Here is a 13,604-nt window from a genome sequence, read left to right as displayed (position 1 = left end):
ACAGCCAGGAAGCTCCTTAGAAGTGAGGACGGCAAGACTTCGTCTCACATACTTTGGATGTGTTATCAGGATGGACCCGTCCCTAGAGAAAGACATCATGCTTGGGAAAGGGTCAGTGAAAAAAAGGAAGACCCTCAACGAGACGGATTGACACAGTGGCTGCAACAATGGGCTCAAACATAGCAATGACTGTCAGGATGGCACAGGACCAGGCAGTGTTTCATTCCATTGTATATAGGGTCGCTACGAGTCAGAACCAACTTGACGGCACCAAACAACAACACATCTGTATAAGTCAGCAATTTTTCTCCATACTGTATAACCAAAACAATTTTCTGAAATTGGATTTTGATGTTGAGACAGTTCACAACAACTAACCCATTTGCATTAGTCGAAGCTACTCTCCTTCCCGCCACAGACTTATGATAATATGTTGTAACTTGATCCTAAGACGATACATGCTAATAACATATCGATTATTTTTATGTCTGGAAAAGTTAAGAAAACAAAAACACTGGATTACACTATCAAAATCTTTTGATTTTGGTTAGGAGGGAGGGGAGGGCTCATAATTTTAACCATTTTGATAGCAACTAGTAAGCTCCTCTCCAAGATTTCTGGGTTGGCTAACTGAAAGAGAACCAGGATAAAATAGCTATTTATAAAAGATTGTTTTCTGTCTAGAGTCCCTGGAAATGATTAACTCACTCGGCTGCTACCCAAAAGATTGGAGGTTTGAGTCCACCAAGAGCTGCCCTGGAAGAAAGGCCTGGCAATCTACTTCTAAAAAATCTATCATTGAAAACCCTAAGGAGCACAGTTCTACTCTGACACACAGGGGACACATATGGGGTCGCCGTGAGTTGGAGTAGACTTGAAGGCAACTGGTTTTTTGTTTTGTGTACTCCAAAGAGCACTGAGGGGGAGGGGATCAGGAGAGCAAGTTTCTTATTCATATTTTGCTAGTAACTCATTGGGTAACCCCGGGTAAGTCTGTACTCCTCCCTGAGTCTGTTTCCTCAATGAATAAGGAGACTGGATTAACTCAAAGTTTTTCAGACTTTTAAGTACCAAACCTTTCTTCTAATCAGATGGGCCTGGGGGCTATCACCCCACAATCATCCCCTCCAACAGTCTGAAAACCATGGATTAGAACTAGATGACCTCAGACTCCCTGCTGCCCCCTCCTTCCCAAGCCTCCTCTCTCTGGACTAAGAGGCTGAGCTGATTCATCCCTCACACACGACACTGTCACAGCACTGACTAGAGAACCACAGTGTTCATCAAGGGGCAAACCAAATTCAGGGGCTGAAAAACTGTGGGTGAAAATGACGTGTTCATTTAGTTTCAATGGTCACTGCGGCTACAGCAGGAAAAATGCTGTTACAATAGGCAAGCACAACTGTCAGCAGCAACACACAGTCTATTTCTTAAACAGCATCTCAGCCTCATAGGTTTTCTTTTTTAAAAAAAAATCTTAAAACGCAACTGGAAAGCAGTTAAGGCCAATTTTAAATGCCAGTGTAAAATTTCACTGAGAATACCAACGCAACTGCTATGAGCACTAAGAAAAGTTGACTAAGAACTCAGATATGATCGAAAAGCCCCTATGTGATAAGTAAAATATAACAGCAGCATTAAAAAAACTTTGTAATTCCCATTTCAGAGAGTATTCCTTCCTCTTCCTCTTCCCATAACTTTCATGCTTTGGAACACCTGCAGAGCCTAGAAAGAGGCCTATTCACCCTGGAAGGCAATTGCTATCTGTAAGGAATGTACAGTGGATGAACTCTACACACGCCAGAGAGGAACAAAGCTTCAGTTTGGTTATATACTTAGACAGTGGGATTCATGTTTAAAAGTCAGTCCTGCCCTCAAGAAACCATGTAACTTCATGTAGAACAACTTCCTTGAAGATGTGACTTGACACTTAACAGCTGAGACTCTTGCCATGTTACCCAAAACTCCTAATGAAGAACGAGCCATTCTGCTCTACAGCCAGGGCCCATCTTTTAACTCTACTGGTTCTACCGCCAGTAGCCCTGTTCTCAGCTATTGCAATCGTGTGCAGCTGCAGCCCTGAGGACAAGTCACTTAACAGGCACCACCTAAATGAAACCCTGCGACAGCACCTTCAAATCAGCCCTCATTCTTAAAAGATCAATAGAGGTCAGGGCTAGAGCTAACAACTTCAATAGGTGTAGGGGCTCCTAGCCTCACGTGCAAGCAGCCAAGCATACCAGCTATTTCAAGGACAAAAGCTTGTAATCTTATCCTAGGATATGCCCTCAATTCCCATTTTGATATTTTTTAATAGCTGGAAATTAAAAGATCTTCTGGCATCGTTTTATTCATTCTCTTTTAAGTCTGCCACAGTACCTTTTTAATTCTTAGAATATTCTTTTCTGTCTAATATGGAAATTAACAGCAAGCACATTAGCAAAATTACTTGAGAAAAAATTTTCTATACATCCTCACCAAAAAACCCCAGTGGATTAAGGGAGCCCTAGAGTTGGTGTGCTGTACCATTTTTTGGACAGGAGTTAAGGGTACCAGGATAGGAAATCAGAGCTGAGGACGACATCCTGGCAGCTCAAGGTTACTGCTAGTATCCCACTGTTTCAGACCAAACTCCTGCTAGCTAGCAGAGTGCAAGCCCTGCCCACAGAGATGCACTGTCAGGCTCACCAGCATCCTGGCCTGTGTGAGCTTCATCTTCCTACCCCCAGCTGCTCGTCTATGGGCCCCAACATGAGACCGCAGGGACTACGGGAGCTCTGTGTAGACACATGCAGGCTATGACAAGCACTCAAGTTTTTTACAACTTAGTCTGAACACACAGATGGGTCTCCTTGGTAGACTGAAGGCAGGCTAATTCTGAATTAGATGCTAGATGTCCCCTGGATGACTTTCAGACTGGAACCAGCTCAGCTGTTCTTAAGACAGAGAGTACATCCAGAAAGTGACCCTGGAGAGCCTGACCCTTAAGAGTTAAGGCCTTCAGGAAGTCTCTGAACAGGGTCACTCTCTGGAGCCCAGTCAACTCACTACAGAGATAGGATGCCACTCAACACCAATCTTCCCTAGGGAGGAAGTGCATCGAATATCTCACCCACAGACCCCTGGGATGGGAAGGCTGCCCCAACAGTGATGCAGGGGAAAGAAAGTCCACCTGTGTGAAGAGCAAGACCTAGTCAAGAAATGACTACATACTATGGCCTTGCTTGGCTGGAAGCAGAGGTTGCAGATCCAAGAAGCAGAGGTTTCCCTTTCTGTGTGGATGGAATGGGGAAGGAAATCTCTAGTTAGGTGCAGAATCTAATCACATCCAATTCAATTTCTGCCCCCAGTTCTCTCCCTGCCCACTCAAATTTCGATCATCCAAGAAGGCCAGGCAGTAGCATTTTCTAGTCCTCCCCCACATCTCTTTTCACTCTTTCTGCAAGGCTCTGTACCTACCTGCCGCTCTAGATGCAGCTGATGCTCCTGAGTGCAGGGAACTAAGGGGCTTGAGGAGTGGCTGCCTGGAATCAGAGCAGCAGCAAAAAAAAGCCTGGAGGCCAGAGGTAGTTTAAATCACTACTGATGTCAATTCTTCAGACAAGGAAGAAGGGCTGATTGTTATGATACTTGACTGTTTTGTCTTTTTTAGCTTGGGAGATGTTAGGGGCAAAATCATCACGGAAATGTTTTCAGCGCTCAGGCATCGGCTCCTTGCCAAGGTCCAAAGTTGAAAACAAACCTGCAGTTTTCCTTTGCCAAAGGGCCAGTTTCCCAGCAGCACCTCAACCCACTTTCTCCTGGATAAGAAGGAAAAGGAACAAAGAGGGGATAAGCCACAGGGAAGAGAATCAGGAAGTGTTAGCAAATGCTACCATGCAGAACACTAAACTTTATTCACTTTATTTATATATTTAACAGTTCTAAAGTATTCTTGCTTTGACAAAAAATGAAAAATATAGGAGCACTGACTGACTCCTCTTTAGGAGAAAAGGTTATATGTACAGCTACGGAGAGTTACGGTTCCTCGTTTACATACAAAGAAAAATATTAATAAAAAAGTGCTTCATTGATCAAAAAAGGACTAAGAGCTGCAAGCACTTATTCACACTGTACATCACACCAAGAAACCCGTATCGTAACCTCTTGGCACCTGTCACTAGGAACTGCACAATCTTTAATTAGACCAACTTCTCCCTACCTGCACAGCCAGACCACACAGAGTATGGAGAAGAGCTATACCCTGTTTCACTAAACTCAAACTCCAAGGAACGTGCTGTGCTGGGAAGTCAGAAACATGCTCAGTTGCTCTTGATTTTGCCTGGACTGACAGCTCTAGGGAAGGCTTCTGGGCCATGTGTTAACTACTCCCAGGCACAAACAGGAGCCACCTTCCTGAGACCAGGAAACTGCTATCAAACAGGAAGGGGGGTATAGGGCAGGATCACAACTTTGGGCTTCCTGACCTGACCCCTGCCCCTCACCATAATTCATACTGTTATCAGTCAGTAGCTTGAGCAGAGCCAAGCATGGCCCTTCCTGAGAGGAAGGGCAGGCACAAAACATGGACCCCAAGGTTACAACACACAAACCTAAACTCCTCTCCACCCTCCCCATATCTACCTCCACCCCAAACAGTCTTGACTGAAGCTCTTTTTTGGACCACATCAAAGCTTACAGCAGAGAGGCGCCCTGAATCTCCTATAGGCCATGTCATTCTCTAAGGAACCCTGCAGATTCACCACGTGGCCCCTCACTGCTGGCCAGCAGCCAAACAGTGCCCACTCAGGTACCACAGGAGTAGGCCAGGGCACTGGCCGGGCCCTTACTGCTGCCCCAAGGTGGGAGGGAGGAGGAAGGCTGATTATAATGAGGACATGCTCTCGTTTCCCGATACTTGCACTCTAAAAGGCTGGTTCTACCCCTTACAGGGGAAATCCATGATTTGTTTGGTTTGGGAATGGGAATTTTTGGAACCCTGAGTCTGGATTTCCCGTGCTGGCTGAGGAAGAGAGATTGTTTGGGAGACCAGGCTCTGGAAAGGGCTTCTAGGTATGCCTGGGTTCAGGGCAGGCTTTGGGCTTGGCCACAACAGGACACTGCACTTTGGCCAGTCTGCATCTTATGCCCAAGGGTGGGAAGAGCTACACAGCCTAGCCCAGGGAGGCAGACTCCCTGAAAGTGAAGGGAGCCCTGTAAAATCTGGGTCAATTTAATAACAGAATCCCATGGGGGTGAACACAGAAGTCGGTTCCTTGCTGCCAAGGAGCTAGGTTGGCCATCCATTCAAAGCCCCTCTCCCCTGCCTCAGAGGACATACACTTTCCTTCTCCAAAGGGGGCCTTTGGGGTTTCATTTACTCTGTGTCCCTTCCCCCAAACAGCAGTCCCATTTATCCTTCTGTCAGTTGGGAGACAGCACCTGGGGCATGCTTTTGGGGACGATGCCTCTAGCCTCCCCAGCAGCAAAGGTTTCCAACCAGCTCTAACTTGACGATGGCATGAGGAGTGGTTACAAACATTAACACTGGCTTTCTTCTGTGCTTACTGTCTCAGGCCTCCACTCCTGGCTCTGACTGGCCTCCTCCCACCCCAAGGAGCCAAGTCAACCCGCAGCGTAGCCTCACAGCAGGCAGCCTGGCAGTTACAGAGGGCTGGACAACCTCTGACCTTCCATTTAAAAAAAAAAAATTAAGACAATCAGGGATTTTTTCTTTTTTGAAGGCAGAGGGAGAATAGAAAAGGGAGGGTGGGAACAGGAAAACAAAAAGCAATCTACAATCCAGTGGTACATCCCAAATTTCTGTCATTCTGCACAGGTGGTTCCATGCCCCCATTCCAAAGTGCACGGGTCTCTCAGTCTGCCCAGGCTGTGTTGGCCTGTCCAGGGAACAGTAGCTTGGCCTCTGCCCCAGGTCACTTAAGCTTCAATTTGAAGTGGCAGCAATGGGTTTATCCAGTTCAAGGTCAATGCTGGAGCTCGCAGGATGCAGGCTGCTATAGCAAGACTTGCACACTCTACTGGGTTCAAACAGCTGCTGGCTGGGAACTGGAACCTTCTGGTTACAACAACTGGAGCAGAATACGTTCCCACAATTCCTTGAGATGAGAAAAAGAAACAAAACAATGTTAATTTTAGCAAGCAGGTGTGAGGTGGGGAAACCAACTTCAGAAGACAGAACTTTTCTGTGTATAATTCAGATGTGCTGGAAACTTCTCTAACATCAAACGCTTCCATTTCTCTAACCGAGAACAAGCTGGGCAGGGCAGGCATCCCTACCTAGTATATTCATATGTCACTTTTCACTTTGGAGCCCAGGATATTTGGATGCCCCACCACTACGGCTCAAGGTTACCAGGACACAGGGGCATGTCGCTCAAGAGATACCTGTGAGAACAAAGGGCCCAGGGCGGAAGCAGTGCAAACTCAGTGGGTAAGTCCTGGCCCAAGGAAACCCAGTGGCCACACCCACCTGGACAATGACCTCTTTATAGCTTGTCATCACTGAGAGGCCAGAGTCAAGTGGCACTGCTTCCAGGCCCCTCAGATGAGAGAAACAACTACCCAGCCCAGATGGAGAGTGTGGAGCCTGGCCAAGGGCTACTCCCCAGGAGCTCAGGGGCAGCAACATGGAGTATAGACTGCTGCCATGTGGGACTGCTCTGCTGGCAGCATGCAAAGCCAGGAGACAAGCAGCCTGTGACGCATGCTCAGAGACTGAAAGGAGAAGTAGAAGGACAAGAGCACAGTTGAACACACGTGCACAGACACACACACATACCCTGATTAGATTGGTGTCAGTTTATTATGGCTCACTCCCCTGCCCCATGCATCTCCAGGGAAAATCAGAGCTCTGCCTGAAGGCCTTCCTCCCCTCCTCCCCTTGAAGGTCTATACACCCAGACCAATGTCCTTCACAGCTAACAGGAAAGGCAACTGGCAGGGTAAGTTTCCACCCACCTTATGATTCCACTTTTGCTGGGCCCTTAAGGACAAATCAATGCCAATAAGCCCAAGAACAGGAGACACCCCACCCCTCCCCCCGCCCCAAGGAGCCTGACACAGCCCTCCAAAGATGAAGGGAAGGCAGCTAAACACCTGCACTCCTCAGAATGCAATCCCACTGCTGGATTAAGGACCAGTTACAGGAGAAAAGAATACTGAATGCTATTTGGGGACAAAAGAATACTACAAAAGGAAAAGCCTGGACACAGAGCAATGGAAGGACAGAGAACTAAACCAAACACACAAAATCTCATCTTCTAGCATGCAATAAGTACTTCGTTAACTGTGTTTCCAAAAAGCACGAGTCAGCAAGAACCTGTGGTCACACAGAGAATTACCTACATTTATTTCTGAATGTCTATATTTATTGTATCATACCTGTTAGAGTTCAGCTCAATAGCCTGACATGAATTTGACTAGGGAAGTTTTCCTATCTGACTTCTTCCAGGGGACCCTTAAAGACCCTAAATGAAGTCTTCTCTGAATGTCTTCCATGCTAATGTTGATTCTCTGGAAAGATCACCTCTGTACAATCCTCGTCTCTTTAAAAAAAAAAAAAAGAGCAGTGATGCTGTTTGACTTGAAGTCACTAGCATCATCTTGGCATCTCAATGAATGATTAAACCAAAAGAAATGGCTCTGAAAGCCCAACTGGCTACCCTACAAGACCAGCCCCTTTCTTGTCACAAGCAAGGACGGCTTAGCTGAACTTCTGGTTGGATGGGAGTACATGACTGCAGCCTGACTCAGTCCTACAGGTATCCTCAATCAGCTGATGGTCCTCCAAGCCCACCTGCCTGCCTGTGCTCTCCAGTCCCAGGCTTTCATTCCAATGAGTGCAGAGAAAGGGGAGAAAGGACAGCGTTAGTTTAAAGAAGTTATTGTAGATATGCAGACATAACAGACAGGTTGTTGCAAATGCTCACCACGTTTGATCAACACGGTCAGTGTCCCTGCAAGGAGGGGAGAAAGAGCTCAGAGGAGAAGCTGATCAAAGACATTTGGGCTAGGGTGCAGGGTAGGGAGTTATATGATCCCAGAAGCATCGTTACTGGACAAAGAGGAACATTTTCAATCCAATTTCAATTTCACTCATATGCGTGAGCTATGACACGACTCAGCAAAATTTCCTATCCTAAGAACACTGAACATCTACCAGACAGTCATCCCCCAGCTGCAGCAAAGCATTTCTAGTAACTCTCTACCCCAACCCAGAAGGGAGAAAGAAGGTGAGGAGTCTTAACGACTGGAAGACTCTGTCCTCAGCTGTCCCTACAACTCCCCCCCAGCTACATCTGCTCAACATCAGCACAAGGGAAAACAAGTTTGGGGCCAGGGAGCAGGGTAAGGAGTAGGAAAATGAAGTTCCCTGCCCGCAGCAGGAAAACTAGTTTTGTTCACAGCAGCCATATTGAATGGGAAGAAATTTTATTCTGGGAACAAGAAATGATAGTTTGGGTGGTAGGTGGTGCTCCACCAATTCAGGAAGCAAAACAAAAATATATCACTTGCGCATTTCAAAATTTAATAGTGATCGCTCTGAACTGGAACAAAGATACCAAATGCAGTTCTGCAAACACCAATTTCAGAGGCACAAAAGATGAATGGAGGTCCTGTAAACCCCGTGTCCACCTCAGACAGAATACTGCCAGCCAGACACCTGGCATCTCTCCATTCTGTAGGCTCCTGTGAGCCAAACCTCAGCCTCCATACCCCGGCCCACACCACTACACCCCTCAAGGCACCTGCAGTGGTGCTTCCTGCTGGCAAGCCAGAAGGCGCTGTCACACGCATAGCAGTGGGCAGCCAGGTGGTCAGGGAGCCAACGGGTCATCTGCAAAACAGATGGGGCCAGGTTAGTGAGAGGAAACAGGCTGTCCAGCTGGAGCCAGCAGAGCCATGCTGGGGGCAACAATGGTCACAAGGACCACACCAGTTCCAGTGGCACTGACCCAGCAGGTCTGATGTCAGCAGTACAAGAAAGGCGTCCAAATCGTTTCCCTAGAGGGGACTCTAAACTCCCCTGAGATAAAGTAGCAGGCAGCAGCACCCTGGGTCACTATGAGAACTGGCAGGCCTCCAGTTCACAGAGGCAATGAGGAGAGAGGGCCGGCTAACTGAGTGTCCCTGGCTCAGGAATTCTAGGCTTGATAGGGGCTCACAGGAGCTATGATGTCCGAGGCTCAAGGCTAACTGTACTATAAGGTTATTCCTTGGCCAGGGGCATGGGGTAGGGATGGGGGTGGAAAAGAACCACAAAACAGTTGCATGGATGGTGCTCAGAGCAGGGGCTGAGCCTGTACCTCCGTGTCCTGTTTATCCACCTGCTCCCAGCTGACTTCAGAGAAAATCTCTGTGCTGCAGCGAGACAAACAGTTCTGATCCAGATTGCTTTCCGAGTCGGGGATTGAAGTCTGTTGGCAAACAAACACAGCTGAACAGAATGAACCTGGTCTACTCCCAAAAGAAGACCAAAGGGTTTGGCACAGAAGGGAGCACTGGGGGCTACTGTTGGGCCTGGGTGTTAGGGCTGATAAATCTTTAGATGCACAACCATCGAGGATCAGGATGTGCAGGTACAGAGACTAGGTTGAGCTCAGCTGGAAGAGGGATTGTTGTTAGGTGCCATTGAGTCATTTCCGACTCACAGTAACCCAATGTACAACAGAACGATACACATGTTTAACGGGGCATACATGTTTAAAGCTGTGTATGGTGACTCTGGAGTGGGAAGATGGACCTTAGGGTTCCAGGAAGTAAGGTGGGGGTACTATCAGAAGGGAGTGAGAGCTCCGAGTGTCAGCTGAAGCTCTATTCCAGCAGCCTGTCAGTCCTACCCTGTTACTTGGTTAGAACTGAGTGCTTTGGGCATGCCTTCCTTTCTCTGAAGGATTCTTTAGGAAAATGAGAAAGCATCATTAATATGAAGTCATTTTGAATCGAGAGTCACTGAATGTGCCCGCCTTTAATGTACGCTGATCACTGCAGGTTCACACTAGTAGTTGAGCATGTTGAGTCAGACCCTCCCAGTAAGAAGAGTGCCACCCCGAGGACCTCCTCTCTGGCCCCCTCCCACTTTAGTCACCAAGATCCATCAGTGCTAAGTTGTGAACAGTGCTCAAAACCAATCACTTCTCTCCATTTCTATGCCCATCACCAGGTGTTAAAACATCTTGTTAAAAAAAGAACTACAGTGTCACATCTTCAGCTCATGGTTTTTTTTTTTTGGGGGGGGGAGGGGGCTAATAGTTTACTAGCCACTAAAGTAGGATGGGCACTATAATTTGGCAGGAATATTGGACATTGCCCTACAATGTCATTCTGTCCAGGAGTTCAAGTTCTTGAGGCATATGATCCTCTCTCCAAAGAGATATGACCAATGATGTAGTGAGTGCTAACTCCCTTCCTTACCCTACCTTCCTAAAACAGGACATACATGGAAAAGCCAGGCAGAAAAGAAAAGATGTACACTTTCACTTACATGGCTGAGTCTGATCTCCAGCCTCTCTCTACAGGGCTATTCTGGACCTTTCCAATTCTTTACCAGTCACCACACACCAGGCACAAAGGGCACCGAGCCTCAGCATGCCCTGTCTCCTTAGGTAGCCATGCAGGTACCATGGCATACTCACCACTTCATCCCCAAAGTCCCCATTGAAACGTAGAGAGCTGTTCAGGTACTGGCTCTCCAAGCGACTCTTCAGCTCCTGGACTTGCTTCTTCAGGGTCTCCACTTCCTGTTGATGGCCCGACTCAATCTGACGCAGGCGCTGTTGGATACTGTCTGTGTAGACAGGCATGCCATCATCATCCAGGTGGCTGCGAGAAGGCTGGTCAGGGCTGCTGGTCACGGATGGCCTCCCTGAGTAGCTGTGTAGCCACTTGTGGTGCAAGTTCCTCGAGTGTAAGTGGGTGGAGCTGCAGCTCACTGCAGATAGCTGGCGGCTCAGGAAGTCCTTGCTCCTACCAGCCTCACCATTGGCGCAGTGCCCATTGGGTGTGGGGTACTTCTGGGGAGTGCTTAGCCCTGTGGGCTGCTCTGAGGCCTTGTTTTCAGTCTCTGGGGCACCATTGCATACAATCCCCTCTTTACATTCGGCTAAAGGCAAGGCACAAGGGGAACGTGTTGGGCTGCGAGTGTGGCCAGGGGACGTCCTGTACACCTCAGACCCCACTTGGGGCCTCTCAGCCAGGCTCCTCTCTGAAGCCCTGGGCTCCATAGCTTGGGCAGGCATGTCCTTGTCACTCAATCTGCCACTGTTTACCACGCAAGGTCTATGATGGCCTTGGGGCTCATCTTCTGGCTTCACCTTATCTTCCATTAACATGTCCATAGAACTGTCCACATTTGGTCCTCTGGCCTCAAGTGGGACTTGGAGGGGCAGCAGAGACCTTGACTGTGAGGTACCACAGCCAACTTTTGCATCTACTGAGACTGGAAGAACTGTTTCCTCCCTATCCTCTGGGATATCTCCTATTTGAGGCTGCTCCACAGGGATCTCCTGGGAGCCCTCTCCCCTGCAGGGCTCCTGGAGCGGACTGGGGAGAACACTGTGCACACCTTGCTGTTCAGGAATACCCTGTGAGAACACAGACAGGTTCGTGCCTGGATGACTCCTCAGAGCAGCGTCATCCAGCTCTGATTCTTTATAAACTACAACGGCTGAGCCCTCGGGCGTCTTACTCCTGCTCTCCTTTTCTAAGAGTGCCTCCTCTTTGACCTCTTGCATCTCAATGTCCCCTCTATGGGCAGGCTCTTCTACCCCACTCTCCTCTTTGGACGCCTCTTGCAAAATGTTCTCCATCTGCCCCTCGGCCACTCCAGCTGCAACAGACAGCTCAGCACCACCTAGCACTTTGGCTGGCTTCCCCAGGCTGTCAGCATCCAGAGATTCCTCCCCGGGACCTGCCAGGCTGCTCAGTTCTAGTGAGCGTCGCTGCTCCTGCCATTTCTCATTCAGGCTCGGGTCACTACTGCGCCGGCTGGCCAGAGGCACTGTGTTGTCGCATGCTGTTGTCAGATTGTCAAATGATCTTGTCTTTGGTAGCCTAAAAGAAAGGAGTTTTGGGGAAATGAGAATCTGTGAAGCTATTCATTTAAGGAGACAACAGGTGCTAAGAGGCGGTTGTTTCATAATTGGGTCCATTACAGCTACTCAAGGAGCTATGGTATCCTTGAAGTAAGGCTTAGATTGCTGGAGAGGCAAACGGCCCTTAAGAGTCCTTCTTCTAGTCTTCAGAGTTTCTCTCCCAATGCTCCCACCCCATGCCCAATAAATACAAATAAGCTAACATCAAATGATATTTTAAAAATACATTCATGATACTGTGTATTTCTCAATCAGTGGCAAAGGAAAGTTACCACTGCTGACTTTTTTTTAATAATTACAGCATTTTAAATTATTAGTATCTATGAGCCTGAATTCAATAAAATTAATTCACAAGTGGCAAAGCCAAACTTTCTTATCATCTGACAGTATCTGCCTTTCAAACCCAAGAGGAAAAATCATGGCAGGGAGGCAGGAGCACAGAGCAGTGGGTAAAATATAAGCCAGGTGTCACAAAAGAACCCACGGAATTTGCTCCATCGCTGAGAAACTGCTCAACACATGCAGTAGAGTGATGTAGGTCTTTCAGGAAATGAAGCTCTCACGGCCTTCGAGCCCAAAAATTTTTATGCCTTCCCTGAGAAAACTTCAGAGATCTAAGGAAGATGTTCTGAAGCCAGACAACATCATGACCACCCCAGTGGCATATCCTAACACAGGACGTGAAGCCTGTGGCATCAACCCTGGGCTCACCGGCTCAGGGGTGAATCATCAGGGCTGGTGCCTGGGGCTGGGTATGGTGCACAACTGTCGTCCACAGGGGTGGATGGGGACAGGCAGGGCAGGTACACTGCACTCCACAGCATCAGGTTACGCACATGGCACACTGGGTACAGCACCTGAAGAGAGGGAGGACACAGGTTTCAACATGCCTCACACCGAGTCTTTTAGAAATGTCTGGAAATGAGGATCAAGAACAAGCACCTAGCTGGAACACCCAACAGGCCCAGCACAATCTCCAAAGAGAGGTAGCATCAGTGGATACAGGTCTGTCTCCCAAGAGGGCCAATCAATACAGGACAAGAGATTTCGTTTGGCAACATTTTTCACCTGAGAGCCTCTTGTGACCATGAAAATCTGAAGGATTTTTATAAAAACCCATTTGTCATTTTTAATTATTCCTTAGGTCACCTTTATTGAATGACTGACTTTCATCAGCTTGATTTGTTGCTTTTATTGCATAAGAAAGTGAGTCATTCTGTTAGATGGTGATTGTCATTCCCCTGGTACAAGAACTTGGCTTCAGAAGACACCATCAAGCCTGTTTTACAGGATGGTTTAAATTAATCATGTGAAAAGGAGGGAATTACTTCCCCAGCAGGCACAGTGAAAGAGAGAGAGAAAGAAGCAGTTAGCTTAAATCTTTCCTTTGACTACTTATGTTGAATGAGAAGTATATTAATAGGCCAGCAAAGCAATATGACCTCTAATTAGCCTCCTTTGACATCTTAGAGTTTAAGATGCATTTTGACAAAGGGAATGTTACCATCT

At 47.6% G+C, this 13,604-nt stretch overlaps 1 protein-coding gene across 17 annotated transcripts in view; it reads right to left on the bottom strand.

The window, feature by feature from the left end:
• Positions 1-3,887: 3,887 nt before the first annotated feature.
• The window catches only part of MTMR3 (myotubularin related protein 3), a 213,077-nt gene continuing 203,360 nt past the window's right edge, over positions 3,888-13,604 (bottom strand). For 9 of the 17 annotated variants that reach the window (XM_023733677.1, XM_023733679.1, XM_023733676.1 and 6 more), the window contains 6 exons: positions 12,807-12,952; positions 10,638-12,054; positions 9,309-9,419; positions 8,751-8,839; positions 7,932-7,958; positions 3,888-6,098 (listed from right to left, as the gene is read on the bottom strand). In XM_023733677.1, coding sequence (XP_023589445.1) covers positions 5,927-6,098; positions 7,932-7,958; positions 8,751-8,839; positions 9,309-9,419; positions 10,638-12,054; positions 12,807-12,952 — 1,962 coding nt within the window. In that variant the 3' untranslated portion in view covers positions 3,888-5,926. Of the gene's footprint in view, positions 6,099-7,931; positions 7,959-8,750; positions 8,840-9,308; positions 9,420-10,486; positions 12,055-12,806; positions 12,953-13,604 lie in introns of those variants that run through there. The other 8 variants (XM_023733690.1, XM_023733691.1, XM_023733681.1 and 5 more) reach the window with 4 other exon arrangements.

The sequence above is a fragment of the Trichechus manatus genome, unplaced genomic scaffold (genome assembly GCF_000243295.1).
Source record: "Trichechus manatus latirostris isolate Lorelei unplaced genomic scaffold, TriManLat1.0 scaffold00061, whole genome shotgun sequence".
NCBI classification, from domain to species: Eukaryota; Metazoa; Chordata; class Mammalia; order Sirenia; family Trichechidae; genus Trichechus; species Trichechus manatus.
The sequence above is the reverse complement of the archived record's forward strand: the minus strand, read 5'-3'. Positions and strand labels throughout refer to the sequence as shown.